General features: G+C 58.4%; 1 protein-coding gene across 4 annotated transcripts in view; it reads left to right on the top strand.

Moving 5' to 3' along the window:
- TRAPPC9 (trafficking protein particle complex 9) overlaps positions 1–12,627 on the top strand; it is a 701,893-nt gene extending 689,266 nt beyond the window's left edge. For all 4 annotated transcript variants that reach the window (XM_032246659.1, XM_032246663.1, XM_032246652.1 and 1 more), the window contains 2 exons: positions 10,774–10,997; positions 11,728–12,627. In XM_032246659.1, coding sequence (XP_032102550.1) covers positions 10,774–10,997; positions 11,728–11,895 — 392 coding nt within the window. In that variant the 3' untranslated portion in view covers positions 11,896–12,627. The remainder of the gene's footprint in view (positions 1–10,773; positions 10,998–11,727) is intronic.
- Positions 12,628–13,283: the final 656 nt, after the last annotated feature.

Below are 13,283 nucleotides of genomic sequence, written 5' to 3'. Positions count from 1 at the left end.
TTGAAGTTGCCACTTCTACATCCATGATGACTTTATGTCTTCTCTCTGGAAACTCTCTTCCTCCCACTGTCTCCCTGCTCGACGTGCCAAGACTCCAGAAACCTGGTTTCCAAGCCTGTCCCTACTGCCAGAGTTCAAGGTCTGGAAATCCTGGTGGAGGCCTTATACACACAGGCCCTGCTGGGCACTAGGGCATGGGGGGAGGAAGTGCCAGCCTGTTAGTGGGGGTGGATCCCTCTCCCCAAGGTAAGTGCCCTTCTAGGTGGCACACATGGGCACACAGGTACAGAATGCTGAGGGCAGTAGCTGAGGCTCCCGGGAGGGAAGGCTTCCAGGGAGGAGAGGCTGCGCTGGACAGACCAATGGCAGACGCCCAGGCAGAGCCAGCGAGCAGCCTGTGCAAGGCCTGGCTCCAAAAACCAGCTGCAGCCCCTCAGTCCTCCTGCACGCCCCCCACGCCAGCTCTGACCCCTGCAAATCTCCACATACTGACTCTGACCCCTGCACACCCCCCATACCACCTCTGACCCCTGTGCATCCCCAACGTCAGGCTGTGGTCCCTGCACACCCCCTACACCTGCCCTGACTGCCGCACACCTCCGCACTTGCTCTGACCCCTGGCCGCTCCACGCCCACTCTGACCCATGCACACCCTGACACCTGCTGTGATCCTCCCGTGCTCCTTCCCGGCCTCAGCTTCCTCCTTGAGGAAAGGGTCTCATGATTCCTCCAAACCCCCTGGGTGCCAACAGTGCCCATGCCTATGATCTGATTGGCAGAGGAGAAGGTCTGAGGCTGGGATGGCATTGTGTGGTGAGGACAAGGACTCAATACAGAGCCACACAGAGCGGTGGGGGTGGGGGGCCTGCCTAGGTGGCGAGAGTCTTTGCTTTATTTAGGCAGGCTTGGGAGAAGATGAAAAATGAGAGATTGAAAAGGTAGAGACATTGCTTGGGGACAGAGGAGTCATTTTAAATTCTCTGGTTCCCAGAAAGCTGTCTTTGCATAACGCTGCCAGCCAGCAGGCGTATTTCCCATTTCTTTCCTCCTTTCCTTTTCTTCTGGTTTATCTTCACTTGTCTGAAGTGTGTGTCCAAACAGAGAAGGTTGAAGGGGAAGGACTTAATATAGTCATTGTCTCCGTGAGCCAAGGGCTCCCGGTCCACAACACAGCCTGCTGCTTTTGGGAGAGAAGGGACCAGAGGCCCAGTGCCTGCCTGCCGTGGATGCCCAGTGTGGCCGTGGTCGCCCAGTGTGGCCATGGTCACAGCAGCACACGGGGGCCCTGGTGCTTCCTCCTGAAAGGGAGGGCTTCGTTAAATGAGCTGTGGTGGCCTGTAAATGTCACAGCTAAATGCTGTAACAAACAGCCCCAAATTCCAGGGACCTGATGCAGCAATCCCGTTTTATGTCTCATGGTGTTCTTGGTGCAGGCAGCTTTCTGGAGCTCACCTGGGGACCCAGGCTCCACGATGCCCTAGCTCTGACCACCTCGTGCCTTCAGCCCCTGTGTGTCCCTGCCTACCCGAGGCTCTGCCAACCTGGGGCCCTACCCTAGGGGTCCTCTAGCCTGCCTGTCTTCAGCTCCTCCCTCCTCCAGCCCTCAGTTCCTTCAGTTCACCTCTCAGCCTGGAGATGGGGGACTGTGGGACAGATGTGTTTACAGCCCAGGCTTGTCATTTCCCTCTAAGTCCCCTTAGACTGGACTTGCTCTTGTGTTTCCAGCTCACTCTCTGGGGAGAGGGGCTGCGGCCTGTGCCCCGGAGGAAACGTGATGGCTTCCCAACAGCCTCTGCAGCCAGAACCTTCTCAAAGTCAAGTGTTTCATGAGAGATCAGGGAATCCCCTCACGGAGGGGGCGTGTGTGCAGGGCCTTGAGACACAGAGCTGGGGTGCTGCCAGCGGCGATTGCAGGAGCCCAGCACAGAGGGCAAGGGGCGCAGATGGCAGCAGATGCCACCCTGAGCACCCAGCCCTGGGGTGAAGGTGTGCACCGGCCTTGGTGCCAGTGAGACCTGGGTCCAAGTGCTGGCTCTGTCTCTTTAAACCAAAATATCCTTGTCTCCCACTGTCCAGCAGGACAGTACCTCTCAGAATGTCGCTGAGAATGTTCAGTGAAGCAGTGCCAGTGTGCTCGCCATGGGCATGTGGAGGCGTGCTGCTGTCCACTGACTCAGTTTACCCCTGTGCTATAGGTTTGTACATTTGAGCTCAGAGGTATAGTTTTGGCCAGAAGGCACACAGCAGCAAGGCAGTGAGCCCAGCTCCTGGTCCTCCAACTGCCCACTCCGTCTAGAGGCCCTGGCTTCCCTTTGCCCCCCCGACCTCCTCTCTGTTTGTCCCCAAGGGATGCTCCAGGCAGCCAGGGTAGCAAACCCCAGAGCCTGGAGGAGGATTGGTCTCCTTCCACAGCCCCAGTATGCTGCCCCTGCTAGAATGCCCCGGCCCATGGGCAGGCTCAGCTCTCCGTGCATGGCCCGCCCTGCCTCACCCGCTGTCCTGCCAATGGCTTTGAGCATACTGAGGGCGGACCTGCTGCAAGTGCATGGCCTGGATGAATCCCCAGCTCCTTCCTCAGCTCTCCTGTGTCTGGGAGCCAGGCACCAGTGATTCATGCCCCTCTGTTCATTGCACATTTCTCTCCGGCCAGGGTCGGCGCTCAGCCCCCTCCTAACACACCTCCTTCACTCCGCCACCACCCTTCCCTTTTTTAGACAAGGAAGCAGAATCTCTGGCTTCCAGAGGGACTCACCCAGGCCCCTGACTCAGCACCTAAGCTCCAGCCATCATCTCACGTCCAAGCCATAAAGCCTTTGAACCCAAGGATCCTGGCCTGGCACCCATGGAGGGTGTAGGCTGGGAGAGCCTGGCCTCGGTGTGTTGTGCTCGTGACAGTTTTCCACCCAACCTCAAGGCAGTCACGGCCACTGTCCCCAGCAGGCCCTGGCCACACGAGGTGTAATCAGGAGGCCTGCCTGGAGGGCAGCCCTTCTCCTCTCTGGAGCCCACCTCCCGCAGGTCCCTGGGCCCTCCCCTCCACAGGGGCCCTGGCGCCCCTGGGTGGAGGATGGGTGCGCTGGGGAAGCGGAGAGCCTCCTATGAGAGAATTCCGAGCTGTACAGGTCTCCTCTCAACTTCATTTCGCCCTAATTTTAATTTAATTCCCTTTAATCTTTAATGAAAAGTTGTAAAAGTAAATTATTTACCCAAGAGAACCCAACGGCTCCTCAGGAACTGTTCTCGACTTGAGGGTAATTACACATGCGGGGCTGGCACCACCGCCCCCCAGGATGCCCGGGAAGACGCGTCCTGCTTTATGAACTAATTAGCTCCCTCAGTAACTGTTAAAAATGCATGCCATTTGGTGGATTGAGAGCGAAGCTCCAGCTTCAGTGTGCATGCTCTGACAGTCTCTGATGGGGGAAAAGAGCCTGTGTTCCGTGCCCGTGGGGTCAGCGGCAGTGTGGCCGGCTGGAGCATGCCGAGCTGGGCCTGCCTCGGCTCCCGGGGAAGCAGCACTCTGGGACAGGGAGATGGAGCAAGGCCTTCTTCCTATCTCTCTCCTGCCTCTGTCTCCCTGTCTGAGCCTGCCTTGGGCTCCAGCACACCGACAGAAGGCCCCTTCCCAGCAGTCAGGCCCCTTTCAGCAACAGAAGGCCCCTTCCCAGCGGCTCCGGCGGTGGGGAAGGGGTGGTGGGAAAGAGCAGGGGTGGGGAGGGGTGGGAACTGTGTGATTTGACACAACCTCCCAGGCTGTGCACTGCCTCTTAGACCCTCGGTCACAGCACCGTCACCCCCATTTCCTGGCCATTATCCATGCTTCTCGCCTCTTTTTCAAACTCTCTGTTTTGTCAGTTTATTGTATGTATATAAAATGTAGAAGGCCTGGACCAAGGGAAACCATATTGGCATAGTTGCTCAAGACCTGGCAGAGTGGTTGTACAGGAGAGGCTGTGTGTGTGCGTTTGGGTGTCCCTGTGAGTGAACGTGCCTGGTGGTGGCTGGGTGTGTGCGTTTGGGTGTACCTGTGAATGAGTGTAGTGGTGACTGTGTGTGTTTGTGTGTACCTGTGAGTGAATGTGTGTGGTGATGGCTGTGTGTGTGCCTTTGTGTGTCCCTGTGAGTGAATGTGTGTGGTGATGGCTGTGTGTGTGCGTTTGTGTGTACCTGTTAGTATATGTGTGTAGTGGTGACTGTGGGGGGCAGAGATACAGTCACTAAAGGCCAACATGGTGCTTTGGGAGGATTCATATTTCGTTCTGAGCTTCCTAACAGCCAAAGTGAAAAGGTCACTTGCTCGGCTCTCGTCAATAAAGAGGAAAAACATGCTGGGCTGGGGGGATTGTGTACCTAGCAACCAGCTACGTTGGTGGTAGAGAAACACTAGCTATGCTGGCAGTAGAGAAAGTTGCTGGTTATATTAGAAAATTGGAAGTTAGAGTGTTTCACATGGGACATGCCTGCCTGCTCCCCACCCCCACGGCACAGCCGCCCGGTGCTGGTGAAGAGCAGGAAGGCCTGGCCTGCACTCCTCTCTCATCCCAGCTCTTGGCTATTTTGTTTCACCATAGAACTCCTTTTGCTTCATCTGAAGAGTGACAGAACTCCTTGATTAATTCCGAAGCCAGACCTTGCCTGAATCAAATTTGGCTCTAAAATTTAGGACCTCCCAAGATTGATGTCCACTAGAAAAATGTGTGTCTCCTGAAATTGAAAAGTTAAGTGTACGTTAGCTGAGGCAGGCTTGATGGAGCCTTCAAACCCTGACTCACTTTGACCGTTCCTGGGTCTTCAGCTCACGGATTTCCGCTGCATTCTTCTTGTCTTTGCACTTTTTAAATCCAGAATTAGATGTTTGCATCTGAAGTCAACTTAGTCCCCTGTTTCTCATGAGCATAAAAGGTTGGAGAGTAGAGTCCCAGCGGGTGGGTGGGGGAGGCCCCCTCGCTGGGAGTTTGAACTCTGGAGGAAAAAATAAACCTTCAGCCAGCCTTGGGGGGCGTGCCCTGAAGGACAAGTGAACAGATTGTTAGATGAACCAGTTGGACAAGAAACCCACATATCATTCTTCTGTCACTGAAAAGCAATTTGCCTTGCGGACATTTTCGCTGTTTCCTTCAACCACCTGAGAAGCCCACGGTAGCCCCGCCCCACCGCCTTCCACACCTTCTGCTCCGCTAGGAGGATGTGGGGGCCGAGCGGGGCACACCTTACCTCCCCCTGCCCAGCGTGCACGCACTGCCTCGTCTCAGCCCCACAGTGGTCCCACGGCCCATGTGCAGGCTGGCCAGTGGCTTCATTTCTCTGTGCCTGCCAATAGCCAGTGTTTCGCCAGAGCCTGGATGTGCTATAGCATGAATGTGGCAGGGACTTCAGGAGGAATTCTGGGCCAGACACAATTACGTCTGTGACCCTGGCTGGTATTAAATCTGAATGAGAAGTGGAGCCAGAGGCAGGACGGAAGAGGGGACGGCTGTGGATGTAATGCCTTAGGAAGGAAGCTGATTGGCTCCCAGGAGGTTCCTTAACAGGAGCTTCTCCTGCAGAAGTCATCTCCAGAAGCGCGCCATCGAGGATGGGCCCAGAGTGGAGCGTGGGAGCTGGTCCTAGAGTCCTCATTTGGGACGTGCTTCAGGGACCTAGCCCTGGTCCCTCATGTGCCAAATGGTGTTCCAGGGTCTTGCAAGGGGCAGGGTACAGCCAGTCAGTGGTGGAACTGGCGTTCAAACTCCGGCACCTAACCCCAAAGCCCAGTATTCACTCCCTCACTCATCCATCTATTTGTTCAGCAGATAGGAAATGGAACTTGTGTCTGCCATTCGCCTGCCCGTAATGGGTATTGGGGACGCCACGGTGAATAAGACGGCTAAGTGCCAATGTTCCTGGAGCTTCCCGACGAGGAGGAACACGGGTAGTTAATAATGAAACAAATGGATAAACAAGGTCGCTTCAGATCAGATGCTAGGGCTATGAGAAAAGACAGAATGTGGCTGAGTGGCTGGTGAGGACAGGACGTCCTTTACTGTGTGGCCAGGGACAGCTTCTGGCAGGGCCAAAGCCTGCCCATCAGGACAGAGCTGCTGGGGTGGCGAGGACGGCAGGTGCAGAGGCTTTGGGACAGGAAGGATGTGCTGGAGGTTTGGGACAGCCTGGGAGCAGTGGCAGGGAGGGCGCAGCCCCAGGGACAGGCTCTGGGAGGAAACTGGCCGCAGCCTGCAGGGCCGAGGAGACCAGGGTGGGGTGAGAATTTCATCAAGACTTTCTTTATTCTGAGCATAGACAGAAGCCATGGGCCAGGCAGGGGAGGAGCGTGCGAGTGACACGACCTACCAGCATCTCACACCAGTGCTGTGGCCATGCAGAAAGGAGAGGGAGCAGCTAGCCAGGGCAGGGGGGAGTGGCCAAACAGAGGTCAACTGCACAGACAACGCTGAACATGTCCCAGGCTGGGGCAAAGCGTCTGGGAGGAGAGGACCCAGCCTGAGCCGCTGCCGGTGGTGGAGCCACTCCACTCGGGCAGGCATGGGGAAGAGGGGCTGGAGGAGAAAGTGGAGTGTCAGGCCCCGTCAGATGCCCGGGTGAGATGGCAGGGTAGCCCAGAGGAGCACGGGCCCGCGGCTCAGGCCTCTCTTGTGTCTGTTAAATACGTGAATGATGTGATCTTGGCCTGGGGCGCACTGGGTTTCAGAAGCTGGGGGTGAGCAGAAGCTGGCATTCCTGGAGCACCTCGCTCTGTCTGGCACTTCTCAGAGCATCTGACACTCGCTCCACAGCCCTGAGAGGGAGGCGCGACCATTCCAAATGAGGAAACCGAGGCTCGAAGAGCTGCACACCCTGCCCAGCAGCACCTGCCCCAGGCCCAGCTCTGCACCCAAGCTGGGCCTCCCCAGCAGCCTGGGAATTGGTGGCCTGAGGCTGCCTGGGCCCCTTGGAGGCTCTGTGAGTGTCCTCAGACCCCCACTGTGTTGGGCTCACCATTGCTCCCACAAGTCACCACCACAGGGTTAATGACTTAAACAGCACACGTCCCCACCATGTGGTTCTGGAGGCTACAGTCTGATCGGTGTTACACTTCCGTCCTCCCAGAGGCTCCAGGGAGAAGCCCTGGGCTGGCATTCTCCAGCTCCTGACATGCCTACACCCTTGCGGCTTCCCCCGTCTTCATAGCCAGCAGCAAAGCGTCCCCCTCTCCCACCTCCTTTCTTGCCTTGTAAGGACTCTTGTGATGCCAGTGGGCCCACGCCAATGACCCACGTACACTCCCCATCTCCGGGACCTTCAGATCATCACATCAGCTGAGCTCCTTTGGCCATGGGAGGGGACATAGTTACAGGCTCTCGGGGTTGGGACATGGGCAAGTGGAGGGCGCATTGCTTTGTCAACCACATCACCCTCTTTGTTGGGAAGGAAGACCTGGGGATTCAGGAAGCTCTGCAGGGTAAGTTTCCACCTTTAGTCATCTGTCTCTCAGCTATGACCCCCGCTCCTCTAGCTGCTGTGGGCATGGGAGCTCCTTCCCCTCCCTAGGCCACTGCTTCCCCCTGCCAGGACATTCCAGGTCCAGGCAAAAAGGCCTGCGGGGACCCAACGTCCTCAGAGGCCACAGGTCTGCCTCCGTCATGGTCAGAGTGGGCTGAAACTGCCTGCCTGGTGCCTGGCCCGAGAGAGGCTGGACAGACCTGCTCCCGAGGTGTCCGTGCTGTCAATTGTAGCCTGCATGGAGCTTCATCAGTGTTCACAGCTAGCCTGGGGGCGAGGAAGGGCCTGGAGAAGCTATCGAATTGCAAATCTTCCCCATCTGAGTTCTCCGGTAGCTCCTGCAGATTCTCCCCACCTCAGGGAAGGCTGGGAGCCATGGTGGTTAGGATCAAGCTGCCCCTAAGCAAACCCCACTTGATATGATCTCCTTCTACCTGACCTAAAAGGGAAGAGACTGAGGTTCAGAGAGGTGGAAATGCACAGAGAAGTCGCTCAAACCGAGGATGGTCTGGTCTCACCTGTGATGCTAACAGCTCCGTGACAGACAGTTGGGCAAATCCTGCCTGGGAGAGGGCAGGTGGAGCCAGGCCTGCCAAGAGGAGGCTGGTTTGGTGGCCCAGGAAATGGAGGGTGGCAGGGAGCCTGACAGGGGCCAGCCCTGGAGAGTAGCATGAGAAACTGGATCCCACACACCCAGATGCCAGACTCGGGGCTCCCGGGAGGAGGGCGGATGACTCCCACCTGAAGGCTGTGGGAAGGCACTCTTGGGGGTGGTGACGCGTGCTCGAGGGAGGGGACAGGTGCGCTGGCATCCCTGCTCACTTCCTGGGGGCTAGCTGGTCAGACTGCTGTGGTCACAGAGCTGTCTACTTCCTCACAGGGGTCCCGGGACTAAGGCTCACTTTGTTGTGATGGAGCAATGGGCCCCACAGGAGACACCCACTCTTCCCAGCTGAAGCTGGCAGGCTGCATGGCACCTGGGCTGCCCGATCTGTCCCCCAGGGCCTGCCTGGGGAGCGCGGATGGAGGCTGGGTGCAGGGGAAGCCAGGAGTGGAGCCAGCCCCTGTGCCGGCCCCGGGCCGCGCTGAGCTCCCAGCAGCACCCACACCTGCACAGGGGGTTCCTTCCCGTCCCTCAACGGCAGCTTAGAAACCGCTTCAAAACAGCTTGTCTTTGAGGAATTTTTCCCCTTATTTATCCCAGCTCCTTCCTGGTTGGAGTTGGGGAAGCCATTTCGTGATGGACAGAAGCCCCGGCTTCTGTTCTCTGGTCTTAGCTGCCCTGGGCAGCCCTGCTCAGCAGGGTGTCTGCGGAGAGGGGGGCCCTGCAGAAATGAGCCCACTTCCTCTGATTCCCCAGGACGGGACACAGCTCGTTCAGGCTTGGAGTCAGAGAAGCAAATTGACTGCAGTGGATGAGGTAGGACATTGCCACTGGCACAGTCGCGAATCCTGCCCGGACACAGCCCTGCGTGTGGTCGAACCTTCCGAATGCAGGGCAGCTGCGAGCATAGCCACCGCCGTCATCACAGTCATTAGATGGTTTCCCCTGAGTTTCCGAAGCTGCTCCTTGGGGTCCCAGGAGAGACCAGGGGACCAGGGGATCCTGTTGGATTCAGGAAGCCTAATACTCTCGGACAAAAACAGACCCCTGCTCTGCCCCGTCATGGGAAGGTTTGCCTTTCCTCTGTGTCATGGGAAGGAGCCTGCGTCTGGGGATTTGGTGCCGTGTGATTGGATCTGAGATGCTGGAGCCGTAGGGACTGCCGAGGCTGTGGAGCACGGAAGGAAATGGCTGCTTGTTAAGCACAGAAATGCATTAATTTGGTTGGCAGTCACTGTGGGGGCCAGGCATTGGGGTAGCGTGACCTACCATGCCAGTTTACCTGGCACTGAGGATTTCCTGCAATGCAGGCTAAAGCCAGGCTGGCCTTGGCCAAACTGGGATAGTTCGTCACCCTAGGAGCAGCGACAGAGCAGCAAGCAGGACAGGGGCTGCCTGCCATTCCAGAGCGCTGCCCTCCTTCTGCGATGATGGCACACAGGAGAGCCTGTGGCGGGAGTGCCCCCTCTGGCTGGGTCCTCTCTGTTCTTCACCCCTGCCCCCAGCCTGGGAGGTCAAGATCATTATCCCAGTTTTGCAGATAAGATGGAGGGGGCACCGGTTGGCAAAGGCCCTTTCTCAGGGTGAAGGGCAGTCAGAGGCAAAGCTGGGGCCGCAGCCCAGCCTCCTGCTCCGACAGGGCTTGGCTCTGGCTACAACCCCTGCCAACCCCTGCTGCCCTGGTGTCACACCTAAGTACCACATGGTCCTTCTCCTCTTCCGGGAGAGAAAGTAGCAAAGAAATATTCCACCAGCAACGTTCACAGGGAGAGCTGGCTCCAAGCCTTCACCAGCTTTCTCTTGCCCAGGGGCTGTACAGAGCCAGGGCTAGGAAGGGTTAATAGGCGGGCTAGGGTGGCTCCACCCTGGAGCCCACAGACCAGTCCTCTCCTGCCCCAGCAGCCCACACAGTTCTCTGCAAAAGAAAAAAAAAAAAAGAGTAGGGTGGTAATGAGCCAAGCACCCTTCACTGATTTGCACATAATTGTGTCTTTCCCTTAATGGAACCAGCAAGGCCACACTGACTGCTTGCTCCTTCTCCCCCCATTTTATACAAGAGGCCCAGACCACGCCTGGTTCAGTTCACTGTTCAGGAAACACTTACCGAGGCCTGGCCTGGGTGGCACAGAGGTAGAGGAGGGAGAAGGACTGAGGATGGACGGGAGCCTCCCTGTGCTGGGCTATGTGGCACAGACAGATAACCAAGGCTCCAGACGAAAGCCACTGCCCCAGTGGCACTGGGCCTCAAGACAAAGTCTCTCAAATGCTCACGTGTACGTGCTGCGACTGAGCTCCTCCCAGCAGGGACGTGAGCTCATCACAACTGCCGATGCACTAGCATCAGCTCCCCGTTACAGAAGAGGAAACTGAGACTCAGGAGGTGTAGACATGCCCCGGGCCCCATAGATAGAAGCACTCAAGCTCAGGTCCCTCTGGTCTTACCTTCTGGGCTCAGCAGAGCAGACCAGCTGGGAGAACAAAGAGCCTGTCTTCATGCTGCCTCCTGCATGTCAGGCACTGTTGGAAGTACTCAAGGACATCTGTGTCTCCGGTGCCCAGCCTGGCAGGGAGTGAGTGGCCACCTTGAAGGGGGAAGGAGGGAAGAAATGAATGAATCAGTGAGTGGGTAGGGGAGGCCAGCTGGGCCATGCAGGCCAGCCCAGCCCCTGACAGTCTCGTGTCCCTTGCAGATGTGCTGGTAGACGGACAGCTGTGTGACCGTGAGGCTGTGGCGGCCTGCCAGGTGGGCGACCCCGTGCGCCTGGAGGTGCGGCTGACCAACCAGAGCCCACGCAGCGTCGGGCCCTTCGCCCTCACCGTGGTCCCCTTCCAGGACCACCAGAACGGCGTGCACAACTACGACCTGCGTGACACCGTCTCCTTCGTGGGCTCCAGCACCTTCTATCTCGACGCGGTGCGTGGTGGTGTGCAGGGTGGGCTGGTAGCCTGCGGCCATGCGCCCAGGGCCTCGTGGTCCTTGTTCCGCTTCCCTAGGTGGGGGGCTTTGGGGTCAGCATAGGTCTAGCCCACGACAGCAGCAGCAGTTCGTGGTCACGTGTGTGCACACTGGGGCTGCCCCATTCACTGCAGGAACTTAGACTAGCTCACCTCTGTCTCTGAGTCCTGGATAGTGAGGCCCTGAGAGTTGGTGAAGCAGGAAAATGTGCCGGGAACGGGAGCTGGGCCCAAGACAGAGCGCCGCTCGTGATTTGACCCTCTGTGCTATCACTGTGGTGTCACTGTCACCATCACCGTCTGGGGCCTGCCGCCCCCCCCCCCCATGCAGAGGCTGCCGCCCACGCCCTCCGCCCCCTCCCAGGCCGCCTCTCAGCACCTCCTCGCTGTCAGGCTCCAGTGAGGGCTGACCTTCCATTCCCCTTCATCCCGATCTCTCCCATCCTCCCACACTCCTGACCCCCTGAAACCCCAAACAATTCAAGAATGGGAATGTTGGCGACTCCTTTCAAAAATAAAAATGGGCTTGGAGAGGCATGGTGACCTGCTGGAGGGGGTGCTGGAACCAGGCCTGGGGGGCCCTCACTTCCCCCGTAGCACTGATGTCCAGGCAGGTTCCCGGAGCTCCTGGTGGCTTTGGGTGCCTCATGCTGCTGACCAGACTGACGCATGTTTCTCCTCCCCATCAGGTGCAGCCGTCTGGCCAGTCGGCCTGCCTCGGGGCCCTCCTGTTCCTCTACACAGGCGACTTCTTTCTCCACATCCGGTTCCACGAAGACAGCACCAGCAAGGAGCTGCCGCCCTCGTGGTTCTGCCTGCCCAGCGTGCACGTGCGCGCCCTGGAGGTGCAGGCCTGAGCCCGCCCATGACCGTCCCTCTTTCTGCAGGCCCAGCGGTGACCCTGCCTGGCCTCCCACACCCCCTGCGATGAGCAAGGCCTTTGCTGCAGCCCCGTCTCCACCTCCTGCCCCACCCCCACTCAGCCCTCTGCTCACATTCCTCCTGTAGCGCTTTTGCTGGGGCCACGCAGAAGCCCCCAGACATGGCAGCCCCACCCCATGCCACACCCCTTCCCACACTGTTCCCTGGACCATGCCCAGGCTGGTGCGGAGTAAACACCAGAGCGGGGGCCCATCCAGCCCAGGTCCCAGGATCCCTGCACCCGTTCCTGTGACCTGGGGCCCCAGCCGCACTGTGCTGCTCTCACCCCGGCAGAGGGACCTCCCTCATCCAGCCACCTCCCTTTGGCCGTAGAAAGAAACGGTGAGCATGAGGCTGGGCATGTCCTAAGGGTGTGGGCAGCTTCCCTCCCTCCCTGGGCCTTGGAATCCCCCAAGGCTGGTTCTCTTCCTGGAGAGCCCATGGCACCTTGGCAGGAGAGATGGTGCTGTAGGTGGTCGTGGATGGTTGACACCAAGAGGGGCCTTCCACCATGGTAGGCAAATGTCCAGGCCTGGGCTGGCTGCTCCAAAGCCCAGGGCTGTTTCTGGGTGCCCCAGGGTGGGCTCTGGGTACAGTGGCTATGTGTGTCCATGTCTGCAAGCAGTTCTTCAATAAATGGCCTGCCTCCTCCTCCCTGCCTTCCTGCATCTGCTGGCCCAGTACGGTTCAGGGCCCCCACCCAGCCCGTCAGCCCCCAACTCAGGTGGCTGGCTTCCCAGCAGAGGCTGGACCCAGGAAGGGACGGGGCCTGAGTTAGAGTTCCCGCATGAGCAAACCCCGAGACAGGAATCTGGGCAGCAGCAGCTTGTGTGGGAGGTGGAGGGGAGCCCCACAGGGGAGGGAGATCACTAGTGGCAGAGTGTGACTGAGCCTGAGCCACTGACAACAGTAGGCACCTGGCCTTGTGTTCCTCAGGGAGAACAGGAAAGGGAAAGCACGTGGCTTACATCTCCCTCGAGGGCCAGAGCTGGGGTGTGTCTACACCACCCCCAAGAGTCCTGGCCTGGGGGCAGGCTCCTGGCTGTGTTCATCCTTGGCTCCTCTGTTCCCAGGGAGGATCAACAGCCCTTGGTCCCCAGCAGATACCAGGCTTGTCAGGCACCCCTTGGGCACTGAAAGCCTCAGGGAGTATTGGGGGACAGAGAAGAGGGCTGGGGCTTCGCCGAGGCCACTCTGCAAAACAGGCAGAACCAGGAAGGGGCTGCTCTGACCCCCCATGGGGGAGAGTCATGTTGGCATCAGGAGAACTGTGGGGCTGAGGAAGCTTCCTGACGACCTGAAACTCCAGGCCTAAACCTCCCTG

This window comes from Sapajus apella, unplaced genomic scaffold (assembly GCF_009761245.1).
Source record: "Sapajus apella isolate SASKATOON/1434 unplaced genomic scaffold, GSC_monkey_1.0 scaffold3, whole genome shotgun sequence".
NCBI classification, from domain to species: Eukaryota; Metazoa; Chordata; class Mammalia; order Primates; family Cebidae; genus Sapajus; species Sapajus apella.
The sequence above is the reverse complement of the archived record's forward strand: the minus strand, read 5'-3'. Positions and strand labels throughout refer to the sequence as shown.